General features: G+C 35.2%; 1 protein-coding gene across 4 annotated transcripts in view; it reads left to right on the top strand.

Moving 5' to 3' along the window:
• SERPINI1 (serpin family I member 1) overlaps window positions 1-26,977 on the top strand; it is a 65,029-nt gene that overhangs the window by 23,907 nt on the left and 14,145 nt on the right. For all 4 annotated transcript variants that reach the window (XM_017651338.3, XM_037002801.2, XM_017651337.3 and 1 more), the window contains 4 exons: window positions 16,213-16,480; window positions 16,822-17,052; window positions 18,594-18,788; window positions 20,287-20,491. In XM_017651338.3, coding sequence (XP_017506827.3) covers window positions 16,231-16,480; window positions 16,822-17,052; window positions 18,594-18,788; window positions 20,287-20,491 — 881 coding nt within the window. In that variant the 5' untranslated portion in view covers window positions 16,213-16,230. The remainder of the gene's footprint in view (window positions 1-16,212; window positions 16,481-16,821; window positions 17,053-18,593; window positions 18,789-20,286; window positions 20,492-26,977) is intronic.

The raw sequence follows: 26,977 nt of genomic DNA, 5'->3' as shown, positions 1-26,977 counted from the left end.
AACAAACTGAAGGCCCTGTGACAAGGAGGGGCTGTTGGGCATGAAGGGGCCTGGGCCTCGGAGCCATCCCTGACTGACTCTCCACTTACTAGAGACCATGTAGTCTTAGGCTGTCTACCCTCTCTGAATCTCCGTTGGCTCATGTGTAAGTGGAGATAATATACCTAAGTCGTTCATTCAGCAAATACGGAGGGTGGACAGACCAAACAATGGGCTAGGCCCAGGTAGTCCTGAGGGAGACAGACTTGGTTCCTGCCCATGTGGACCTTGTAATCTAGGGAGGAAGTGGGTACTAAACAGTCATCCTACAAACAAATAGAAGCAACACAACCACTCGATTTTAAAGGAATGAGTCAGCTGGTCTGTAAAGTGCCTTGTTTGTAATTAGCCCTCAGCCATTTCCTCCTTCCCCACTCCTCTCATCGACGCTGCGGTGTTCTAATCTCGGTTTTACTGAGAGGCACATCCTTGCTGGTATACTACCAGCTCTGCTTCACACTTGAGTACATCTATCGCCTGAAACCTCTCAAAAATACAGACAACTGGTGACCATTCCAGGATTTCTGATTCAAAAGCTTTTGTATTTTCCCCACCAGCTTTTTCAGCACCTCCTAGGAAATTCTGGTCTCCTGGGCAAGTCAGAAGTTCCCAAACCACCCACTGAGAAGCTCCAATTTAAAGAAACTGTTTTATTATCTCACTTTTTTTTTATCTCACTTTTTAAGAATAGGTTATAAATATATTTTAAAGTCATGCCATTCTGAATAAATTATGCTTTCCCAGAAGCCATTTAGTCTGAGACTTTTGCCTCACATTAATGATATTAATGATCCTAGAGGCTACACACACTATCTCATCATACTAGATTCTCAGTGTTGAAGAGTTCACCCCCCTGAGGGAGGACACCTTTTCTTGCCTAGTAGCTTTACTGCAAAAACACTTGAAGAGTTTTAAAATGCCATTCATTTTCATTGCTAAAAAGTGAAGAACAGCAAAGAGAGCCACAACCAAAAAAAAAATAGACCACAGAGAGCCTTACTGCCACAGACACCAAAGAGAGCCATTAACAGATGGTACTGACTGCTGCCATTATTATGCCATGCAGATTCAAATATGGACATAATTTCACTAAAACATCTGCTAAAAAAATGTTAGTGTAATTACGCTAAAACATCTAATTTTGAAATAGGACAGTGGCCATGTTCTGCAATAAGGTCATAAACCCACAAAACTACTCCTTAGTAAATAATTAGAAGGTATGTTAGATATAAGTCAGTTCCAGATTATTGAAGCCTGGAAAATCTGACTTCTAGGTTAAAACTACACCCATGACAATTTATTATTTGCCTTTTAAACTATAGTGGTACCATAGTTAGTTGTGTCGAAGGAGAAATTTGGTTTTCTATATATTTGAGTTTTGTCGACAGCTGAAATGTATCCTTGTAAATACCCCAATATTTTGTTTCAGATGGCTTATGGTGGTTTATCTAACTTACATACATCCCTCCAGACTCTACTGAACTGAGTATGGTAATATTTTTGAGATGGTTCAAAAGCATCATCATCATGAATATCCTACACTAGGCACTACAAGAATACTATTATTCTCATAGGAAATGTGCCCCTAGTAAATGGCTAAACTTTAAGTCCTCTGTCAGATCTACATAGTTTTTCATTTGCTGTACACCAACATTTTTTGTGGCTACTTCCTATAGTCAGTATACCTGTCTCCAGGAGCCTCTTTGTTATTTTTCAATTGCTAAAGATGGGAAATCAAAAAAAATCTTTGTTAGAATTGTAAATAAATATTAACATTTCTGGAGTAGGGACCAAGGCGTGTCCCTCTGAGTTAAGTATTCAAGCTTCAATACAAAATGCGTATCTTTATGGATTTTTGTTTTTGACTGTTTAAAAGAACTTACTAGTCAGTTGCATTTTGGATTAGAGAAATTACGTGATACTGTGACCTTCACATAACTGAGACAGAACCATAACACCAACCCTAGAGATTATAGGCATATTCTGAAACTTCTAAGATGTTCCTGCTTTTTGACTTCCATCCAGTTTTTCCCACAAATCAAATAGCCTTAGGATCATTTTCTAATTTTAAGAGTTAAGCCTTAATATTTTATCAATCTGATATGTGACTAATGGTACCTCACTGTATTTTTACTTTAATAATTACTGAAAAGTTTGATCATATCTTTATGTATTTAAGAGCTATTTTAATATGTTTTTGGTGAAAGGTCTATTCATATCCTTTTCCTGTTTTTCCTTAGTATTTTTGTTGGTTTTATTGATATATAGAAGTCTTGCATAGAATAGGGGAATTATCCTTTTATCTGTAATTAAAGATTTTTCAGTTTGTCAGTGGTTTTTTTGACTTTGCTTACACTGTTTTTGCTGTACAGATTTTTAATTTTTGCATAGTGATATTAATTACTCTTTTCTTTAATGTCTTCTGGTCTTTGTCACAGAAAGACAATTCAATACCATATATATATATATGTGTGTGTGTGTGTGTGTGTCTGTGTGTGTGTATATGTGTATATAATACAGCTATAAATACATATATTTATTAATACATCCATATATTATAAATATATAGATAATATATATGTAATGCATACATATATAACATACTAACAAATACATGTGTATATATTTACATATGCTTGTATGTATGAAAGATATATGTATGTATATTTATGAACGATATGTTTTTAAATTCCCATGATTTCTCCCAGAAATTTTAGTTTCACTTTTTTCACTTTTATAATTTGATCCATCTGGAATTTATTTTGATTTGAAGTACAAAGTATTCATCTTTATTTTTTATGGATATTCTGTTCTCCTAACATCAGTAGCACATACTGAGTAATATCTTTATGGCACTGATTTGACATGCCAGGTTTATCATCTACTGAATTATATTTCTCACCACCCCTCCTAATTATTAGGTTTTTAATGCATTTTAGTATCTCTTCACTGTTATTTTTTTCCCAAGAATTTTCCTTGCTATTCTTGCTTCTTTCCTTTTCTATGCAAGCTTAAACTTTGTCTAAATTGTAAAGGTTGCTAATTTTTTTTGAAATTGTATTAAATGTATAAAGTAATATAGGGAGAACTGATATCTTTATGATACTGAATAATATCTTTATGATTCCTATTGAAGAATAAGGTATCAATTTCCATTTATCCCAGTCTTTTCTTCCAATTGACTAATAAGATCATAAATTACTTAAAAAATTTGTCTCAACCAGCATCCAAATAAAGTCCAGACATAGCAATTTTTGATATGTCTCTTAAGTTTCTCTTAACCATCTGTCTCCCAGCTTCCCTGACTCTCACTGCCCTTTATTCCTACATTTTATTTGTTGAAATTAAATCAGTTGTGCTGTGGCTTTTCTACCATTTGGTTCTTGCTGATTGTACCCACATGGTGTTGTTTAACATGCTCATCTGTCCTTATTTTAGGAAGAATACTATATCGGAGATGAAGTATTCTAGTCTTTTTTTGTGTCTCTTCTCCAGCAGCATTTCAACTTTTTTTCATGTAGATCCTCCTGATTTCTTATTCAGTGTATTCGTAGGGTTTTTTAATGACCCAACCTCAATGGATGGCAATTTGTTAATATTTATCAAAATTACAAGTACTTGTGTCTTTTGACCTAGCAATGTAACTTACAGGAATTTATCCTGCAAAGATAGTTGCACACCTGTGAAATTATGTATTTCTGAAATGAAAAACTGAGATGGAAAGCTTTGTGTATGTGTCAGAATTTAAGCAGTCAGTCTTATACAGGGAATTCCTGCATTCAATACAAAAAGTGGACCAAGTGACCTCTTAGTCCCATCCAATGGGGACAGTATGGCAGAGCAAAAATAGTGTGGGATTTGAAGGCTTCAGACAAAAGTTCAGATCTCCTTTAAACTCCTTAGTAAACTGGGAACATGGTAAAACACCTTAAACTTACTAGGTTTTAGTTTCTTAATATACAAAATGGGGTTACCTTCACCTACCCTCCAGCTTGTTATGGATTAGCAATAATTTGTATAATGTCCACGTCTGCTCCATTATATTATTATTTCAGATCTAGAACTCATTGAATTAATTGGTCCCTGGGGAGAAAACTGAAGTCAAAGGATATATTTTATGGGAAGAATTTCTCTCTTCATTTCAAAACACATATTCTTATATTCTTGAATTTTATTAACAATTCCTTGATCTTCAAGCCCCCAGATACTCACATGTAGACTCTCAAGCAATACGAGAAGTGAGAAAATACGACAGCCCATCCATCCCATTTGAGTAGCCTCTTTTGTAGTTGACTTGAGTTGAGCTTTGGCTCTCACTTTTATTCCTTATTGGGACTCTAAACCTGTATATTTAACATACTGACCTGCAGATCTGTTCCAGTGTAAAATCGATAAGGCTCATGGCAACGTGATGCCCATGGTTCAGTCATTCTCTGCAGGGCCAATTATCTGAATTTTTTTGAAAGCTGAGAACTATTTCATTTCATTCTAATTTATGTATAGACAAGTCTCATCTACAAGATAGACTCTGACACCTATCTTAGAGTCAAAAAATATTCTCTGGAATTTCTCTGACACAACTAGCTTTAACTTTTGATAATGCTTAAGGCAGGTAAGAAGCGGCCCACAAGTTAACAAAACAAAAAGCCGACATCCTTTCCTGCATTTCACCATGACTCTTCTGAGATCCTTCAGGGGTTCAGTAAGGAGTGCAGTGCACCCTAATGGCATGCCAGGGTAGTTGAGTGCTGGCACTTAAGCTACGGGATCCATAAACTATCCCTCCCACTTTACCTGTTCAGTGATGGGAAAAGCCTTACACTGTGGTGTAAGGAGCTTGCTAAGGGACGATTTCTTGTCAGTGATGACTGTTAAACATTAAAGAGGTTGAGAAGAAAATAATTAAATCCATTTCTCTCCAGATATTTGAAAATGAGTGGCTGATACCTTTTTCTTTTTCTTTTTCTTTTTCTCTTTTTTTTCTTCCTTTTTTTGCCTCGCCAACATTAACATTGGCTGATTTCCTTAATTCATATTTCTATATACCTCCTAAGGCTGTTACTATATTGTAAATGTGGTTCTGAAAATTAAGGGGAAATGTAACCAGAATACTTTCACAGAGCCTTTTTATATCTACTTGTATTTTACTTGCTGGCCCACCCTCCGCAAACAGAATTACAAGTTACCTTTTCAGTCATTGACATTGATGAACAGGAAGAGAAAACCAAAGTTTCTTTTAGAAATCCTTCTATATTGCAATGTGTATGTCAGCTTTACAAATAGAGTTAACTGGTAGGTATTTTCATGAGGCATTCATATACCATTATTCAGTATTATGGAAATTTTGTATTTTAAGTTTACAGGAGTATTAAAAAGCAAAGCAGTAAAATTATTTTTTGACACATTCTTTCTCACTTTCACTTTCCCCACAGCCCATAGTCCTGCAAAGGACTGTTTAAAAATTTATGCATGCAACTTAATTTCCCCAGGGTACAGAAACCGTGAGTCAGGAGTATTTTGTGTTTTTTATTTTAAAGAGCCACCTAATTTATAAATTAGTGTTTTGTATGAGTTACAGAGTACCTTCTCTCAGTTCCTAGCATTTCTAGCACAAGTTAAAAAGAAAAGAATCCTAAGAGGAAATTATAATAAATATTTTTTCCAGATCTCTGTGCATTTTTAAAATATGAAATATTGTGACTTTGCAAAACATTGAAAAACTATGAAATACGAAGCAGCAAAACTGCATGTGAATGTTCTAATCTTCAGCCTGGCACAAAGAAAATGCTCAGTACGTAGTAGGTTGAAGCATATAAGTTGCCAATATTTGACCACTTTGGCTTACAAAATGGCAGTTTCACAAGATTTACCCTCATACTGATATCCTTCCTTACTCACCTTGTTGTTAGAATCCAATGAACTTGAACCATCTTATTAAAAGATCACTCAGATCTTGAGAATATTATAGTTATTAGCCAAGGTAAGGAAATAGCTTTGTGTAATCTCAACAGACACTGAGGCAAAGAACCTATGCATTCAGGCATGTTCTCAAACCCTCACACACGGTCATATAAAATGAGGCAAGGGGTTAAAGCCAAAGGAGAAAAATAACTTAGCTGTGAAGCCTGTATTATAGTGGACAGAGACAGAGAATCCAAAAAAGAAAGTAAGACTACTGTAAATATAACCCAAATATAATTCAACTTAAATGCAAATATAAATACTGAGTATCTGGTGTGGCTACCCAAAGGCCCTGACTTTTATCCTTTATTAATGTATTAATGCATTACAATAGAACACTTACAGTTCTGACAAAGCATATCAAAACAAGTTTAAACCCAGTTTTGAATGCTCTCCAAGCCCTTCTGTGAGAATTTTTTCTGTAGGTTTGTGCACTAAATAACTCCTCTGGATATTTTACCTCATTTCCCAGCCTTTCAGGATACATTCAAGTGTTAATTGATGATCTGTGGAGGAGTCAAGCTAGTACTCCCTCCACTGGCAAAATAATTGAGAAGCAACCTATGTCCAAGCATTTTTAGATTTTCAGAGACACAGCCAACTTTTAAAATCTCTATTACATGAGCAACATTTTACTAATAAAAAATAGGAAATCTAATATTTTGAAAGATGTGAATAAAAGGCTGGTTTTCTCTTTAAACAATATAGATCTAACACATGAAGGAAAATACCACAAAGGCATTCCTCTTGTGCCATCCTGTTCTCTGTGTCACAGCACCAAGCATGTGGACTGACATGTAGTTGTCAAGGACAAGTATTTATTGAATTAATTGATTAAATCAATTCTAGATATTGCATTCACATTTGAAGTTTATTCTTTTAGCATCTATAGTAGTTCATTAACCATCTTTTGTGTACAAGGAGTTGTTCAGTACAAATTACTCATTATCCTCACCTGTAACATGAGGATTGGGGCAAAGTGTTTCCAGCAAGAACATTCTAAAATCTTATAAACAGCTAAACCCATAAGCTGGGAAAAGAGCAATCAGTAGGATTTTCTAAAACATTAGTGGATAAGCAAAGACTATTATTGCGTATAAAATGGCCTTGGGCCACACGTGACCTTGATGGACCATGACTTTTTAACCCATCTCTCTTTGAATTTTGCTTTAGGGCCTGTGTGTCACTTGTTTAGCTCTCCTGATAGTATTCCAAAGGAAGTTACTCATTGGCAAAGACAGATCTCCCCAATTGTGCCAAACAGAATTATTCATTACCATTTTATGGAAAGCCCAAATCACATTTCCAGGAGGACTAACCTGCCAGCTTACTGGTTCTTGTTGGCATTGATTTTATTTTCTCATCGTCACCTGCTTTAACCAACTGCTTATGGAATACCAAATGGAGCCTCTTTATCAGTTGAGATCTCCTGAAGAACAGGAGTTTGTTTTTAGGTAAACCATTTTAGATAAAGGAGACATGTTTTGTAGGGTCTTTTCTACTAATTTTTCCGTTTTTGTTTTAAACACTTATATTATGGGCTGTTTGGTCAAGAACCAGTGTTATGAAGAGTAGATCTATTCAGCCTACTCTTAGCTCTACACCGTTGATAATGGTAACTGCCAGCAATATGAAGCTGTTTAAGTTAATTTAAATTAAATAAAATTGAAATTCTTCTTCCTCAGTTGCACTAGGCATATTACAAGTACTGAATAGTCACTAGTGGCAAATGACTACCTTATTGAACAAGTACACATATGTGTTATTTCTATCTGTTGGACTGCATTTTTTCTACTTTTTTGAAAGACACAGTAGTGGAGTTTTAGAAATCTATATGGCCTAAGTTGGGAAAAGATTTGTGGTTTATTTATTCAGCATCTATTTATTGAGTCAAAACAATTTCCCAAGAGGTTATCTTTGTTGTGAAATGTTCTTGAAGGTTTATAGCCCCTACCTTCTACTAGATAGAGGATGTTTTATGTCCTAGAGAGGTTACTGGGAAAACCTAAGCATTCCCTGGAAGCCTTAGTTACTATTAAAGAAGGTGAATCTCCTAAATCAAAGTTCATCTTTATTCCAGTCAGCCTCCTCTTGATGCTGAGGAATTCAGCACATATACCAAAACCCTTTAGGCATTCTGGGGAGTTTTAGCACCACATCTTCCCTTGGTTGTTTCTCAACATTTCCAGGACTGGTTAGTCTCCAAATGAGCAGGCCACCATAGACTTTTCTAGGCCTACCTTGCCTCTTGGATGAATACAAAATACTCAAGACTTGTAGCACAGCCAGCTCAGCTCTGGCTGCTATGTGAACAGAGCTGTACTATATCATTTTGCAGTACCACTTGTACAGTACTAATTCAACCAATAATGAAGGATTATTCTGCAATTAAGAAAAGACTAACATTCTAGTTCTTTCCTACTCTGATTATTGGAGTATCCCACGAAAATATTTTTGAAAGAAAAATTTCTAACTTTAAGTATTAAAAAAAGTAGTTAATGATAGTTTTTTTAAAAGGTTATAATCTTGGCTGGTCCTGACCTCTCAGGCCACCCCCTCTCCCTTCAAGAATGAACTTTTTCCTTGCTCAATAAAACTGTCTTCTAGCCTTAAAAAAAAAAGAAAGAAAGAAAGAAAAGGATGTAATCTTGACTTTCATACAAATGTAAAATGAACAGATATCAAAATTTTTATTTAGCTCATTAATTAATAAAGAACCAGTAAGATGTTACAAACAATTCATCCAAAAAGTAGATGAATATATAAACCCATCAGGAATACTAAAATGCATTTGCTTCTGGTCAATATCCACAGGGTAATAATCAATTTCATTAAGCCATGCACTCACTCTGTGTGTTTTTATGGACAAGAATCATTTGCATCACTGTCACGTATCTGCAACCTACAGAATTGTAAAATTGTTCAGAAATAATGAAGGGTCCAAAACCCACAGTCAGATAACCTGAAAGGTTATGTTCTGGATAATGCATAGTTTTCCATTGAAGACACATTGAAGTAATCATCTGGGCCCATTTCCAAGTCTTTCATAATTTTTTCTGGCAAATTAAGTATTTATAGGTTACTCTCTTCATAGTTCTGCCCCTTCGATTTACCTGGCCATTTATTTGCTCTGTTTGAGAGAGACCAGATGCGCTTTCCTTTATGCCTGATTCAATAGGACAGAGCAAAGAATAGAGATATGTATTTTACTGAAAAATGTATGAGTATAGAAAGGGTCACAGTGGGCTAGATAGCTGGAAGTAGAAGCAAAGGAAAAAAAGATGAAAGAATTAAATCTTTTGTATCATAATATCATAGATGTTGCAATTTCAGAATTAAACCTCCTTGAATTCCCTTATTTCCCTCTTCTGAACTCATGGTTTTAAGACACATCTCAACTTAACAACTTTTTGGGGAGAAAGAAAATTTTAGAGAAAAAATGTGCAATTCTTTTAAAAAATAGTACAATGGAGTGTATTTATTCATGCCCTAGCATATTATGCCCTTAATGACCAACGTTTAGGTCTAGCCTTCTTATCATTCTTCTGAACCATGTTTGTCCATCATTTATCATGAATATGACATGATACTTTTCATACTGCACTTTCCAATGAAAACATTTTAGTGTCTTTGTGATTACAAGTGTAATCTTAAGGCATTTCCAAGAATACTGTTATGTTCTCTACATTTCAATTTGATCATTTTACTAGCCCACCTCTCCAGCACTACCCTCACATATTTAAATAGCTAGTTTGGAAAGTTACCAAGAAGCTTTTGACAGCTTAGCACCTGAGCAATAGTCCTTCACAAAGTATGCGTGGGTCATTCACCTTTCCTCCCTTTGAAAACACTGTAATTTATTTTAAGAGGTCTGGCAAATTCTTCTGCCTTTAATTGTACTGTTTGGCATCCAACAGACAATTATTTTTTATATATCCCAAGGACAAGAGATTTATCTACTTGCACATACTTGTCTCCTTACACATGTCTTCTATTCTTGGATTCTTTGTAAAACATTTGGTTGTTGTTTTACAAGGAAATCAGTTGGTTCATTTCTGAAAGGATGAATACTTGCCTCATTTACAGTAAATTTATATCCTTTCTGTTCTCTTCTGCAAATGTGGTTCTATTTCTTTTCAGTGTGCCATATTAGGACAGTCCTACTGAGGACAATTCTGGATCCAAGTTTAAGGAAAACCTCACCAAAGTGTGGGAAGCAGCTCCAGTGGAAATGCATGAACTGAGGGAACAAGGATCAGCGAGTAGCTAAGGAACGTGTCCAGGCTATGATGTTTACACCGCAAGTGACAAGTGTTGCAACTTGCTTCTCTGTCTGAGAAATAGCTAGTTTCTTTGGATCTTGATTATAAGATTTATTCCAATTTAAGAAAAGTTAAAACTGGCAGCAGGGAGGAATACCAGGCATGTTACAATTGAGGAAATTTGCTAAATTACAGATTGCTGAAATACAGATTCTTTCACAAGATAAATAATTCTTTGTGTGTGTGTGTGTGTGTGTGTGTGTGTGTGTGTGTGTGTGTGACAAATTCTTTGACAAATTTCCCAGCTTCACTGCTGCTGATCTAGGCTAAACCCTTTCTCTTAGTATGTCAAGAAACAAAAGCTTGGAAACGTCAACTTGTTCCAAATTTCCCCAACTGAACTAGTACTAACCGAGTTAGGGCAAGGGTTTCCAAACACTGTGCCAACCCATGAAAAAAAAAAAGCAGTGAAACCTCATGAATTCACATATTATCCACTTTAAAAACTGTCTTATTTTCATGTTAAAATATTAAAGTTTTATGTAGTTGATGTGTTCCTTTTTTTATGTGTCTGTAAGAGGCACTATATTTAAAAAAATTTTTTTTGCCCCAATTCTAATGTAAATTACTTGGTAAAATAAAAACTTAGCAATCCTATATTGGTCCCCTCACTTTAAAATGTTACTAGTCCTTTACATGCAAAAATCTGAGAATTAATAGGCCAGAGGGCTTCAGGACAATGTTCTTTGCATTAGATGTATCTCCTTGGGTATTTCCAATGGCGGGGTTTCTTTTTTTGCTGGAGAAAGAAACTTCTTCAGTCTTTTTCTGTTTCTGCAGAGTACCTCCATTTTTTTCTCAACTCACAATTATGAAACCATTTCTCTTTAATTTCAAATAATTGGGTTATGAGAGAAAAGCAACAACTTGCATTTGTGACTAGTCACCTTTCTATAAATAATATTTATTTCTAAGGAAGTTAAACAACTATCTTGTTTATTGTGCTAGCTTTTAGTTCTGTGATTCCCCACCCCATACCTGTCTTATAAGATTTACTTCCCTGACATGTTTAGATGAAGTGTTTTCTAAAGCAGTATACACACATACACATGCCCACAACTGACCCTACCATTCACACTGGGGGAGATGCAAGAGTTAATGTCATTTATTCACAGCTCAGCTGCTTCTGAATTTCCTAGCACAACAATGTTACCCACTGCTATCCTTGTACTGCAGCCCTTTGCTTTTATGTGAAGGCATCTTGATAGCAGCTTTAAAATAATGAATCAAAAAGAAATGCTCCATGTGAGTGTAACTCATTTTAGAATGAGTCGATTATTAAGATTCATGGTGGGGCCCTAGCATTTTGTAACTAACATTAATACAGTAAAATTAGGTAGCACCTTTTGTGATTTTTCAAGGGGGTGTGCTTGTTTGTTAATGCATCCCATGTCCAGCCATTGCTTTATGCCAGCACTGGTGACAGTGCCACTTTGTCAGGCTGGAAAGACAGTCTCAGACTCAATAAGGAAACACTTTATCAAAGGGAATAAAAAATGGAAATGAGCTCATACCTGTGAACTAAGATTAAATTAGCCTTGAGAATTTAGAAGCAGCAGCTGCTCTTGCTATTACTTCTCAGGCAGCATTGTGGCCCTTTATATCTCATGCTATATTAATTCAACAAATGTTTATTTGAAACCTACTATGTGCAATGCATTAGGTGCTAATTCTGGTTATCCTAAGGTGCACAAAGATGAATGCACTTCCATGTGTGCTTTGAAAATGCCGAGGAAAAGAAATATCGCATGTACAGAATTACCTGTAATAGGAGAAAACAATGGTATACGCTATTGGAGAAGCAGAGATAAAATGTGCCAAGATTTCAGAGGAGGGGGAAATTGCTGTTTTAACTGAAGAACCAGGAGGATATTCATGAAGGAAATGGAAGTGGAACAGAACCTTGAAGAATGGTTAGGACTTGAACATACAGAACCGGGTTGAAATGGTTCCCGGAAGAGAGCTACACAAGCCAGCAGTAGGGGAGGGAAATTGGTGTGTAGGTATTGCCAAAGGGAATCTGGCTAAAATTTCAAGATCCCTGAAAGAGAGTAGTGAGTAGGAAGTTACACTGGGTCACAGTGCAGTGGTTTATGTTTAAGACTAAAGATTTTGGGCTTCAGCGCGAGGGAGAGCCTGAGGTTTTACAGATATAGGAATACCTATTCATTACAGTACATCAAGACAATTTATCTGGAAGCTATGCATATGTTGAATTGAAGAGGGCAGTAACCTGGGGTCGGAGATGGGCTAAAAGCCGTTTGGGGAGTCCTTGAGAATGCACTAAGAGGAGGCATGGCCACTGTGGCCACAGTAGTGGCCATGACATGGTGTATAAGTAGGTGTCAGGGATGCAGCATGGACTAAGTGTTGACAGTCCATTGAACATAAGGCAAAAAGAGGTGAACAGGAGTCAAAGACTTTTAAGAAGAAAAAAAAGAGTGGGTCTGATCAAGAAGACAAAGTCATGTTTGAGTCATTGAATTTGAAGTGTTGGCAAGAGTCAAAGACTAGAGACTCCAGGAAAACTTTTCAATGCACATTAGAAATTAAGATAAAAATGAAGCCAGAGCTGAAATTTTACTTACTTGGAATAATATAAACGGGGTAATAGTTTATGCATCTTTTGTTTTGAAGGAAGTTAGCAGAGAAGAGCATGACACAGGAATAGATACATGGAGAACACCTGCACTGAGAAGGTAGAAGGGGGAAGGAAGTCTTCCCCTCTCTGAAAAATCCCCTCAGAGGGAGTAGCAGGGGCAGCAGAGGTGAAGGGGCCAGGGCCAGGGGTGGGGTGAGGTGTGATCAGAAAGGTGGACCAGTCTAGCAGAGGTCATTTGCTTGCACAGTGGAAATCTTATCTTCAAAAGGAGGAAAGATCACTTAACTATGGATAAAATGTGTATTCCAGAGCAGAGTTCTTTATGTCTGTACTAAAAAGTTTCCTGCCATAACTTGCTCCACCATTCAGAGCTATACTGCTTCTAATTTCCTAACAGAAAATTTAAATCTTGCCCTGGAGAGAGCCCTCTCATAAACATGGGTGTTCTTTCCAGGAGACCTCTAGAAGCCTGAATACACTAGCAGTGAAGGAATCTCTTTCCCCCAGTAAGGGGACACCGCAGAGCTGTAGGTCCATTAAATGCTGCTGCTTTCTGCGTCTGAACCATCTGCTCTAGGCCAGGAGTTCCTAACTTAACAACAGTCAATATCCTGGCCAGTGAATGCAATGTTTTGTTATCCATGTGAGTACATTTTCTGAAGAGATGAATGTCCCTACTCCTGGTTTTTGAAAGACTCTCTTTTCTTAAAAGATAAGAACCACTGTAATAGGTCATACACTCTTGCACAGTGAGATCCTTAAGGACAAGAGTCTGTCCTTATAAATTTTTATATCTCCATGGTACCTCTATCAGTCTTGGCTGAATGAATGGCTAATAGTGCTACACTAGATGGACCAACAGGAGTGATACAATACTCATTTTGGCTCTGGAGCTTTTTGCTTGACTTAGCAAATATACAAATTATTTTCTAATGATAATGTTCTTTTATCAGTGTAACTTGTAGCTTAAAATGAGTGCTTCAAACATGCACACTATCTCATTTATTTCTTTAAATTGTTGTGCAGAATAAGAATTGGTATCTTCATTTCACAAATGAGGAATCAAAGACTGAGAGAATGCATGTGACTTGCCAAAGGTCATACATCATACATTAGCTTATTAATATATCATGGTAGGTTCATTTGTAAAAAAAAAATGCCTACAAACATGACAGACTTGGCCTTGTTTTCTGGAATGCTTATTCATTGGCAATAGGTTGGTTTTTCTTTTATATGAATGCAATGTTCTTATTAGCCTAAAATTTGATTTTCATGTTAAGTGCAGCAGTTTCCATATAGTTGTTAATGAATGACAGATGCTACTATCTTAGAGTGACCTTAATTTCTTGGTCTCATACTATATAACATTAAACGAGAGTAATAAAGCCCAGGTTTGGGTCTTGTAGGGTAGAAGTTAAGATGGCATGTCAGACAGTAGCATAGTGTCATAATTAAAGGCATGGGTTTTTGAATCTCTTTTGGATTTCAGAGTTCTACCAAATAGTATTACATCTTAAGTATTTAACACCAGATATGTCTTGAATTCTCTTTGAACTTAGAAGGGCACTTGCTAAATTTCCATCTGAATATATGTAGAGAGAAATCTCATTTATTCTACTTCCACCTTTTCCTGGAGGTTTCTGGAGTGCAGAAGGAACAGAGGATGCCCCAGCAGCCTCCCGTCGACAGCTGACACTGGTAGTCTAGCCGGGCATCTGTGCTCTGTGCGCCTGGCTTTTGCCCAGCTCTGCACGTGACACAGACGCTATTCTGCAGCAATGCACTTGATGTCCCACCAGCAGCCATCATTTGCCTCTTCACCATGTGTTGTGAGAGTCCATGTTTACATACTGACAACCTTCCCTTCCTAAGCCAGTGAGAATTATTTAAACCATAATACAGAAGAGGGGTATAGGGTGGGGAACTTGGAACTTCTCAGACAAAAAATGATACCTAAAACTGAACCTTAAAGTGTGAAGGACTTACAAAGTAACCGGGCAGTTTTCTGAAATCAGAATTAGAAATATTACAGGACTGATTAGGACTTTCTGACTCAAAAGCCCATTGGAAACACACAGTTGTTGAGTGTGTATGCACTCTGTTAACCGAGTGATGGGGACTGTTAATGCTCCATGATAATTAAAATACAATATTCCAAATGAGTTTGCACAACATCATTTTACATGTTGTTTTAATGATGATTTTAAAAAAATGATCAAGAACAAGTGAGCTACTTAATTGTGTAAGTAGGCAGTTTAGCTTTCAGATTCCTGCAGCAGCAAAGTGCAAATACGGGGAAAGAGGGACATGTGTCCCGGTGTGTGGCAGTCAGTGTGTGCCCTCTGTGGGGAGACAGGGCTTCTGGGATACTGCAGTGCTGAGATGCAGGAATATTACTCCGAGTTATCTGGGCACTGGCACAATTTTCTCTTACTGAGAGAAAGTGGTTTAAGAACCAAATAAGCCTGATGCTTGGAAATAATCATTTAAACGGAAACACCAGTGTGTTGGTATAAGATGAAATGGTAGTAAGCCTGAGTTTAAAGAACAGTGTTGTAGAAATCTCCTCCCTGTCCAGAGATTGTCACTGGTAGCCCCATAGGGAAGCAATGTATAAGGATAAAACCACACAAGGACGTGATGAATCTGTTTCTTCTCTGAGTTACCACTTCCTCTGAGTTCTACAGCCTGGGCTAAATAAACTAGGGTTCATGGTAGGTATGTGTCTGATCTCTTCCCACCCATGGGTAATCCAGCTGTATTGTGCATTAATTTTATAAATTGCAGTAAATGGGTAAAGCAGCATTTTCAAATGTCTAACTTCACTAGTTCATCTTAAACAGTGTAAATATCTTCTGGTTTTCATTGTAATTGTCCTGGCCCTACACAGTTTAATGTAAGCTGGAATAAATTGTTTCAAAATCATGACCAAAATAATATGGTGAGGTTATGAAAAACAGATAAATTAGCCTTACCAAACATGACCTATAATTACTTGTATATGGAGCTATACATATTCTTAACCCCATAGAAGTGGGGACTGGGGCTATCTTATTCCTGGGAGTATTCTCAGAACTTAGCAATATTGTTTCTTCACTAGACTATTAATCAAAGTTTTAAAATAGAATCTTCTAACATGTCCCTTAGTGGGGCTTTAATTATAGAGATATTAACACTGTTTAAAAACATTTGGTTTGCTCCAAAACTTTGCCAAAAAATAATTATTTTTTATTTCACCTTTGATTCCATTTCTCTGACATAGTGTATATGAAAATTATTGTTTTCCAGGCTTGAAACTATTCCAACATGGCTTTCCTTGGACTCTTCTCTTTGCTGGTTCTGCGAAATTTGGCTTTAGGGGCCACTTACCCTGATGAAACCATTGCTGAGTTGTCAGTGAATATGTATAATCATCTTCGAGCCACTGGAGAAGATGAAAATATTCTTTTCTCCCCACTGAGTGTCACCCTTGCAATGGGAATGATGGACCTTGCAGCCCAAGGGTCTACCCTGAAAGAAATCCGTCATTTGATGGGATATGACAGCCTGAAAAATGGTAAGTGTGCTGAGGTTGGATTTCTCAAGATGGTTTGACTTTTAACTTTCAACTCAGTTTTTTGTGCCAGAGGCAGCAGTACTATGCAGGATAAGTGATCTCATTGTGATGGGATGACTAGGAGAAACATTAGAAACATAAGGCAGGTGTTCATTACTGGCTCTATCCCCTGGCTGAGTAGATCTAAGAAAACTATATATTATTATTATTACTTAAATAAACATTGCTGTGCAATGGCCCCTCTTCTATTAATTTCCCTTGCATGTTTTACTGCTCCTCCACTCTCCTTGATCTTTCACTGTGTTTGTTTCACCAATAAACATATCCTTTGTCATTTGCAGGTGAAGAATTTTCCCTTTTGAAAGATTTTTCTAACATGGTAACTGTTGAAGAGAGCCAGTATGTGATGAAAATTGCCAGTTCCCTCTTTGTGCAAAATGGATTTCACGTCAAGGATGAGTTTTTGAAAATGATGAAAAAATATTTTAATGCAGAAGTAAATCATGTGGACTTCAGTCAAAATATAGCTGTGGCCAACCATATCAATAAGTGGGTGGAGAATAACACAAATAGTATGTCATTTGGTTCCTTTCTTTCTCTAATAGCTTAGTTTTAACTCTCTTCTAATTCTGAAATTATTTGTCCCTGGTTCCTTTTGCATTTTTTTCATGTTTGATAGCATTTAGTTGGATATCTAGTAATTATATTTTATAGATTTTAGAAACATTCTTTATGAATAAACATTTGAGAAAGAAGTTAAATCTTCTGGAATGTATAGATTTCTGGCACTGTTAAATTAATCTGAAATCTGTGCTCTCCAATTGATGAATTTCCTCTGCATAGTAACCTTAAACTATTGTATGAAATTTTGCTAGTTAGATACTAGTTAAAATGGCAGTTGATGACTTTCTTAACAATATGATTAAAGTAGAATAAAGGAGAATTAAAAATCAGTTTAAGGAAGTTTGCTGGTTTTAAAAACACAGAATTTGATTGGAAGTAAATAAAAATTATATAGGATTTCCTTTACAAAGAGCAGCCCATTTTAAACCCAAATAAATGGAGAATTAGAAAGAAATGTATTTATTTCATATTTTATTTCTAATTCATATTTTTCAATATATGAAAGCTTTCCAAAAGTTTCATGTGTTTCCATTTTATTTCCCAATTTTACCATCAAATTGAAATTAGCATCTAAAAAAATGAGACCAAATTGAGATTACTATAGCTGTTCATTAAATTAATTTATATCGTCAAAACTCCCAAATGTTTATCTAATAAATTTTATGTTGGAACAGCAACAAAAAAAATCCTGATCACATTCCCTATATCTTGTAATCCCTCAAATGACACAGCAATCTTCTTAAGCACCCATCGAATTGCTATGATTAGTAAAATGAGAGAATACAGAGCAAATTTTGGTCCTATCTTTTTCAACTGTAAGATTGAAATGTAGGGTGAAATAAACCTTTGTGGGGTTTTTTTTGACATTCAAAGAATAAGTCAAGAATAAGAATCTACCTGCAACAGATTGAATTATTAAAAGCTGTTCATTTCTAAACTCTTTTAAAAACTTTTAGTAATCAACAAAGACACAATGGATTTCAAAATTAACTTGGAAAGGAATGTTGCAAATTAAAGAGATAGGGATCATGAGTTAAATTGGCTTTCATTCGTTTCACCTAGTCAAAAATGGTTGTATTTGGTAGAAAGCCTATTTTAATCATGTACATTGTTCAAGAATAAACTTAGAAACATTTATTGAGTGCTTGCTCTATGTTCAGAGTTTTTCATATATCATTGCAACTAGAAATTGGTGAAGCCTGAGATTTTGTTGTGTGTGGTTCTGTAGTCTGTGCAAGTGTCAAGATACTATTAGTGTTATTCTAGGTGGTGTGGATGTTTAGTTGCCCCTAATCTGTGACTGCATGTGTGTGTATTTGTAACATTTTTCCTTTGAAAGTAAGATATGTTTAATTTTTTATTGTATATCTAGTAATGGTAGACAGCTCTTCTGGATCACTCTATCAAATGGTAGCTTGATAACCTTTTGGTCCCCTTCATCTTCCAATTTAATATTAATTTTCATCCATTCATTTTTTTATCTGACTAGATCTGTTGAAAGATTTGGTATCCCCAAGGGATTTTGACACTGTCACTCACCTGGCCCTCATCAATGCTGTCTATTTCAAGGGAAACTGGAAGTCACAATTTAGACCTGAAAATACTAGAACCTTCTCCTTTACTAAAGATGATGAAAGTGAAGTTCAAATTCCAATGATGTATCAACAAGGAGAATTTTATTATGGTAAGACATTTTGACTTTTATTTTTCTCTTCTTGCAGTATATCAACAAATTTACAAGAAAGAGCATGAAATATTCATTACCCAAATTTCTCGTCAGTCTGGTTTGAGCTAAAATTCAATTTCCTTGGCTCTATTTTCAAAGGCATCTAATTAGATCCTGAGTGAATATGACATGCATCAACAGTTTTCTAATATGTTTCTTTAATTATAAAGCTGAGCATACCTGCAGAGTGGCTTTATTCATGTGAACATACCTGCCCTGGTATAAGAATGTTCTGAGTTACTCCAGAAAGTTGTTGAATTTAGGGTGGTTTTCAGTGAACTGTATGTTCCACCCCGCTCTTGATATGGACTCCTCACCACTTTTTGAATTATAAGCATTCTCTTAAAATTCTGCTTTCAGACTTATGTATGCATGGTCAGACATAATTATTCATTCATAGTTTCATTTATTGAAAGGCTATGATTTATCAATATATTTGTCTCAAATAATGTGTTCTTTGTCAATAATATTGTCTCAGTATCTTTGGCATTCTTTTCAAAGTGTTTAATTGGACTTTTCAGAAGTTTATGTTGTTAATCCTTCCTACACACTATGCTGAACTGTAATAATTTGTTCTCATGGGCAGATTTTTAATCATAGGCAAAATACATGTTAGAACTAGTAGTAGTTATTCTATTTGAAAATACATTGTGAAATTCACATACATAATCAAATTAACAGTAAAAATAATAAAGGAAAATACCCACTTATTTGAAAGCTACAATGTTTAATGTGATGTCTAAAGGACCAAGATCAGTTACAGAAAAATAATCATTAACGAAAGCATTACATTTTTTTTTTAATGGAGAAAATTTAAAAGTAGTGGCTGGACCATTTGTTTTAAAGACTTCTTAATTTTTTTATTAAAGCCTAGTCAATTTAGGCTCATTGAACACAAAGCCAATTACCTAATTTACCCAATTACTTAATTTGGAGGTCTTAATCACCACAAATATACTAGCTAACACTTGCAGAATGCAATAGGCTTCATTTTGTCTGTTCTACCTTGGCTTCAACACTTTTAACTGTGTTAAAACGGAGCACCAGGCATTATGCAGTCAATTTTTCTTTTCTTAGAAATCAGGTGGATATTGGTAAATGTGATTTACATCCATCTTGGATCCAGGGTTTTGTTTTTCTAACTGGGACTTTTCATTGTCTCTAATGATACCCTTTAAATATATATTCCTTTGCAGTATCTCATTTAAAAACAAAAAGTAAGTTTAGGGAACATATTATACAATCAGTATGAAATAATTCTGGGATTCCAAAGTAAATTCTTCAGGGCTGATGACTCATTTGAATTTCAGGGCCTTTTTAAAAATAAACCCTCTTTTTTCTCAGATGCCTGAATTTCTTGGATTCTGTACCCTATTTTGGAAGAAAGTTATAACAAATTGAATTCTTTTATTTGGGCTTTGATATGGGTCTTTTATCACCTTTCTCTTCTTTTTAGGGGAATTTAGTGATGGCTCCAATGAAGCTGGTGGTATCTACCAAGTCCTAGAAATCCCATATGAGGGAGATGAGATAAGCATGATGCTGGTTTTGTCCAGACAGGAAGTTCCACTGGCCGCTCTGGAGCCACTGGTCAAAGCACAGCTGATTGAAGAATGGGCAAACTCCGTGAAGAAGCAAAAAGTGGAAGTGTACCTGCCCAGGTGAGAGGTGCCTGTGTGACTCCCCCGAGAGCGTGGAGGCAGGGATTTCTGGGAAAGTTCTGACCCCGAAATTCTCTTGCCACTGCTTTTGAACTTTAATTAAGTCTTGTGCTTCTGTCCTCTCCCTTCTCCGGCCTCTCCCACTCTTCCCCCTCTTCCTGCCCCTGCCCCCTCCTTCCTTTTCCCCTCCTCCTCCTCCTCCTCCTCCTCCTTTTTCTCCTCCTGATGCTTCTTCTGCTTCTTTTTTTAAAGTATTTTTTCATACTCATGTGGTTCTGACCAGAGCACAGGCTCACTTACTGCTTTACTCGCTATTTACTGAGACCTAGTTTCAGATATGAGTCAATAGTCTAAGCCTTATTTTAAAAGATTCTTCAATAGATCATCTCCGAATATCATTTGCAATGGCAATCTCCTGCACTTCATTAATATTTGAAGTTGAATATAGCTGGAGGGAAAATAATCTCTGACGTTGTTGGAAGAAGTGCAAGCAAGTCATTGTGCTAGGGGCTGAGACACAATCATAACTAGGCAACAATAAGCTCAGAATTCTCCCTGTGGCTGAAAGAGGAAAAGCCATGCAGGGTCTTGATGTTCTGACTACCATCTACTTCCTCACCCCTACCTCTGACTACTCACCACATCAAACATTTTGCATCATATTACTGTCCATGTGCTTATAATTATGGTAAAGACGTAAGGCTCTTTCATGCCCCTGGGTCTCAATATATATTTTTGCATTGGCCTAAAATGCCCTCCTCACATTTCTTTGCCAGATATAGTCTACTTAGGCTTCAGGGTACAGCACCTAGTTCTTCTAGGAAGCCTTCCAGAAACCGTCTGATGGAGCAGGTGACCTCACTTTCGCCTTGTGTATGTACCTTCCTGTTACGACAGTATGTTAATGTTACTGCCCCACAATGCAAATACCTTTTTAGAGGTGTTGCTTTCTTTCTGTATGTTTGTCTGGGATAGAATCAGTTCTGTCCTCCAAGATACAATAAGTATAAAATCAAACCCAGAATTTATTTATTCCACCCTTAAATACCTTAAAATCTAGTCAGGGAGCTAGACCAGTAAGCACAGACAAGTTTATAAACATAATATGTAGATTCTAGGCTAGAAAACAAGATACAAATAAAGAACCAAAAGACACATATGTGTGTGTGTGTGTGTAGTAATAGTAGTAGTAGTAGTAGTAGTAGTAGTAGTAGTAGAAAAATTATGAGAAAATTATACAAATAATAAGATTCTTGAAAAATGATAAATAAAACACTACTATTAAAGCTAAATTCCTAAAAACTAACTTATTTATATTTTTTCTAATATTTGGTATTGTCCTTTAAAAGTTACATCTTACATAAATGCTCATTTATTCCAAAAAAGTTAGCTGATGTTTGCTTATATTAATGAAGGAGATTTGGAACTGTAGATTTTTTTGGCTAGATATATATATATACCTTATGTTAATGTTATATATTCATAATATATAACCATATATAATATGTAGCTATATATATCTTAGTTTACATATAAAAACTAAGGTAATCATAACCCAAATGGTTTAGTTATTTTCTTTTTGGCTAAGATACTTAGCTTACATAACTTTCCATGATAATACATTTATGTAGAAAGTTTCCACTATAAATCTAATCTCAAGGAAAGTTAATGTATATCTAATAAAGCCAAGGTTTTTTATATATTATAATTGTCATCTACACAATAGTGGATAGTATACTTACATGGAGTATATAAACAATGTGTCTTAACTCTAAAAGAAAAAATTGCTTTTAAACATTAATAATTAAATTTAACATAATTGAGACTTAAATTCATCTGGTGACCTTTTATCATTACTTTTGTATTTTACCTTGCATTTTATAAAGAATTCCTTTTGCTATGAAAAATTCAGGAAGTATTAATGCTTCCCTCATTAAATTCCATGGATTAAGTACAACATCTCCAAATGCTTCAGTTCTGCAGGGATGCAAAGTTTCTTAGAATTATTTTAACATAATTCCAAATAAATGCTTAATAAGTATCATATATTCTAATTCAACCATATTCACTAGAAAATATGGCCTCCAGATCCTGTCCACTGAGAAATTGAATGTGGCAGCAGAAGGAAATTAAATTTTCATTTTCTAAGAGATACTCTTCAATTATGAAATAGTTTAGCTTGCTTGTGTATATTAATGCCTGTTTCTAAACTAAGCTCAGTTAATTACTATGCATTCATTTCTCTAGGAGTTCTATGAACTCTCCCTCTGCATGGCTAATGCATAGAGAGGGAGGCTAAATAGCTAGGTAAGCTAAATTTGGTTTCCCTTTTTAAGAGATTGATTGTTTCCAAATACTTATGTGTCAGTAATGATCAATGGGAAACTATCCACCCTCTCCATTTTACAGCATTAAGATCCATGAAATGTTCAATATGGGTAATGATTTATGTGACCCATTTTGCAAAGGTAAAATTTTCAAATAGCTGTGTTCTAGGTTCACTCAAGTGTTCATCTTAGATGGTTTGTGTAGCTCTATTCATTTGAAGACAGCACTCTCAAAATTTAACTTTGCATTTCTGTAATTTGACCATATTCTTGTCCTGCTTGATGGGTACTTTTACTTTCTATTATACTAGATTTTACACAGATAGCTTTTAAATGTTTTCCTTAAGAGGTATAGGGTATTGGGGTTGGGAAGGGACAACTACTTTTGTATTTTTCCCATGAACAATAAATATTGTAGGAATCATAAGCTAAACTGAAGTTTTATTTTTATCCAAAATACAAGAATCTATTCAGAAGAAAGTACAGTTGCTATACCTATGTGATACCACCAAATCCAATAAAAACCAGGTTTATACACAGTCAGTCATTCATCTCTAAGACTTAAATGAGATTGCCAGATATTCTTCCAGCAAAAAGTAGTTTGGCATATATGTAGATATATGTAAAATATCTAAAAAACGCTTTAGAATAATGCCTCGTACAAAGTAAGCATTCATATAATTATTGCCTATTATCACTATGATTGTTTATTTTTCAATGGACATTTTCAGCCCTAGTATTTATCTTGTGTTAATCTATGGGTAGCTGTATATATACTTTTCTCTAAGTAGGATTTTTTCAAAACCAGTTCTAATAAACACTTTCCTCTTTATTGTATACGATATAAGAAGATTCTTGTAATATCAAAATCAAGCATCTCAATACTTAGAATGCAGATGTATGTGGCTGTAGCGTCTTCCCACTCTTGACTTTAGTAGCCTCAAATTTGTCATTTGGGATCAGAGTGCTAGAAATCAAAGGATGTAAAGTGGTTCTCTATTTTATAATCAGAAACCATTCTGTTATTTTGAAGTGACTGTCTACAAATAAAGCATTTCAGTTTCATGTTCATAAAAGAAAAACAATACATAAACTATCTGATTTTGTTCTTTAACAAGAGTGCTTTTTATTAGGGCTGTCTACAAAGGGTTTGATTGGTTTCTTAATCATTTGTAAATTACAGACATCTCCTTATATGTAATATATATTTCTTCTTCTCTAACCCTTGCTCCACACATCTATTCAGTCTCCAGTGCTTCTGCCCTCTCCATACCTCTTCACCTTACTCAGAAAGTTGCAAATGTATGATCACATTGCATGCTTTTATTAAAACAGGCATGCCTTTTGGCTTCAGAAAAGGAGTTTTGTGGATTTTTAATTGTGTTTATTTTTATTGAAGTTTTTTGATAAACAATCTTATATTGGTTTCAAATATACAACACAGTGGTTCAACAGTTACCCATATTATTAAGTCCTCACCCCCACTAGTGTGCTTGCTATCTGTCAACAAAGAAAGATGTTACAGAATCATTGACTATATTCTCTATGCTGTACTACTATCCCTGTGACCCACTTATATCATGATTAAGAACTTATGTGCCCTTTTATCCCCAAAGTCTCCCCACCCACCCCAATCCCTTCCCCACAGTAACCACTAGTTACTTCTCTGTCTATGAGTCTACTGCTATTTTGTGGATTTTTATTTTTAAATTCAGTGGGTAAAATATAAATCTGTCTATATATATATATATTTTTTTTTTTTGCTTGTTCATCTTTAAATAAAACATTGTTGGAATTATAGTGATTGGTGGTGAGGCACTTTGCAGTCAGAAAAGCCTTAATTCATTTCCTCATTATACCACATACTAGCTGTGTGATTAGGACAAACTGCTTAGATTTTTTGAATTCAGTTTGTTCTTCTGTGGAATAGAGATAATAGTACCTATCTCAGAGAATTGTTTGAGATTATCACAACAATGATTAAATGAGATAGTATGCATAAAAGTATTTGCATAGTGCCTGGCACAGTAAGCCTTCCATATATGAGATGTGATAATGATTATTTATATTAATATTAGTCTATAATAAGAAGACACAGTAAGTAGGTAATAGTTATTTTTCAATAGTTTGGTAGGAAAAAAAGATGAGGAGTGGGTAAGTAGAAATTGTTTACATGCTGTCTTCAACTTTGAATGCTCTCACAGACACCTAAATTTTATTTCATTTCAACATATGTGTTTTGCCCTGTCAGATACTACAAATATTAAAACAAAAAAGATAGTAGCTCTGACTAATTTACCATTAAAGTAGAAAGGATTAATAGTTATCTAATCAAATTCCTCCACTACTATTAAAATGCAGATATACAACACCTTGACATCCCTAATAATGTGAATATTATACATAACTGCAATATATTAAGTACACTAACAGTATTTGCCCTTTGCTGCATGGGTCCTACATGCCAGCACCATCTAAGACTTTTAGAAATGTTATTTAATTCCCTTAACAGTATTATGAAGTAGATATTATTACTGCCATTTTCCACATGCCAAAATTGAGTCTCAAAAAGTAATGAACTTGTCCAAATTCAGTCTGGTAAGATCACCATCCTCACATGAACAGCCAGTCTCAGAAGTATGGAACAAACCAAGTTGCTTTTAGGAAGTAAAAAGAATCCTCTACTGGTACCTTCCTTCACTTCCCTATTTTAGCTGGATGAGGATATACGTTATGTTAGGTGGGTCCATGTTCTTGCTCTGCCACTTACTAGCTGTCTGACCTTGGTCAAGTTATATTTCTGCCACTCAGTTTCTTCTTCTATTAACGGAAGATAATAATAATACCTCCTTCCAAGGACTGTGGTGATATTTAAATTATTCTGTTTTTATACTCTTGGAACAGTTCCTGATATATAGTAAGCTCCATATAAGGGATCAAAACATTAATAATAAAGCACACACACAAAACACCTTCATCAAGACATCAAATGTATTCTGGGACATTCCGTATTTTCCTACTCAACTCCTTTCTTTCACCATCAATGTTTGCTTGTAGAAAACAAAACAAACAATGTTGAGTCCAAGTTAAAGTATAAGTTAAAGTTCAGTACTTAGTTTCATATGTTCGCTACATATTTACTGCTTATATACTTACTATATATTTTCCATAAACCGGGGCCTGCTAAAACTATTTTCCCCAATCATTCCTTCTGGTGTTGAGTCTTGTTTACAGCAATCATTCCCTTGTCACCAGACATCAGAAATGATGCTATGTGATGTTTAGTGACTATCATAGACTTAGATCTTTTCAGGACACAGCCCATTGCCTAAAAACTTGTATTTATGATCTGTGCTGATAGGGAGGCAACATCTTAGAAGAAAAGAAACGTTCAGTTCTAACCAGTTGTTTTCACTTTTTATAAAAAGCCAGTAAAAACCTTTACTTTTAAAAATGCATTTGTTTGTTCATGCAGCCATCTTGTTCCATATCATTCACTAGAAATATGTGTGACACAATTCATTGGTATGGGAGAAATTCTATAATAGGATCAATCTGGTTTTCTGTGGAAACCTTTTTTTAAAAAAAATATTCTGTTTATGGTCACTGTACTTATTTTCATTTAAGTTTTTAAATAATGTTTCATTTCTTAGAAAAGTGATGGAAATTTATATGTAATAATTCATAAAGTCCATTAGAACAAAAAATGTTACTCTTTGTTTAAAATAATCTCTCTTGTAATTGTGAAGATTATATTTGTAATCCATTGATTAACAGTTTTTCTGTAATGCTAGCATAACAGGTTTATGTCCCAGAGGTGAATGTAACGATGATAATACGTATTTTTTAACACAATAGCTTTTATGTTTCCTTCTCTGAGGGTATGCAGGTGAAATGCTGGATTGCACAGCAGAACTTGGCTCTTACGTAATCCCTTCCATAGGGTGGACGTTGAGCAGGATACTAAGAAGAGAATGGTAAATGCATGATGAGTCATTACCAGCTTAAAAAATCAAATATATTCCTTACTAGGTTGAAGCTATTCATTTGCAAGTTTTACATATTATTATGTTGAGAATTCTTGATCTCAAAATTCGTTTATTCTACAGTATATTATAGTTTTGTGCCCATATAATGTATTTTTCTTACTTAATAATTT

This window comes from Manis javanica, chromosome 3 (assembly GCF_040802235.1).
Source record: "Manis javanica isolate MJ-LG chromosome 3, MJ_LKY, whole genome shotgun sequence".
Lineage (NCBI taxonomy): Eukaryota > Metazoa > Chordata > Mammalia > Pholidota > Manidae > Manis > Manis javanica.
Note: the sequence above shows the minus strand (reverse complement) of the source record. Positions and strands in the feature narration are given on the sequence as shown.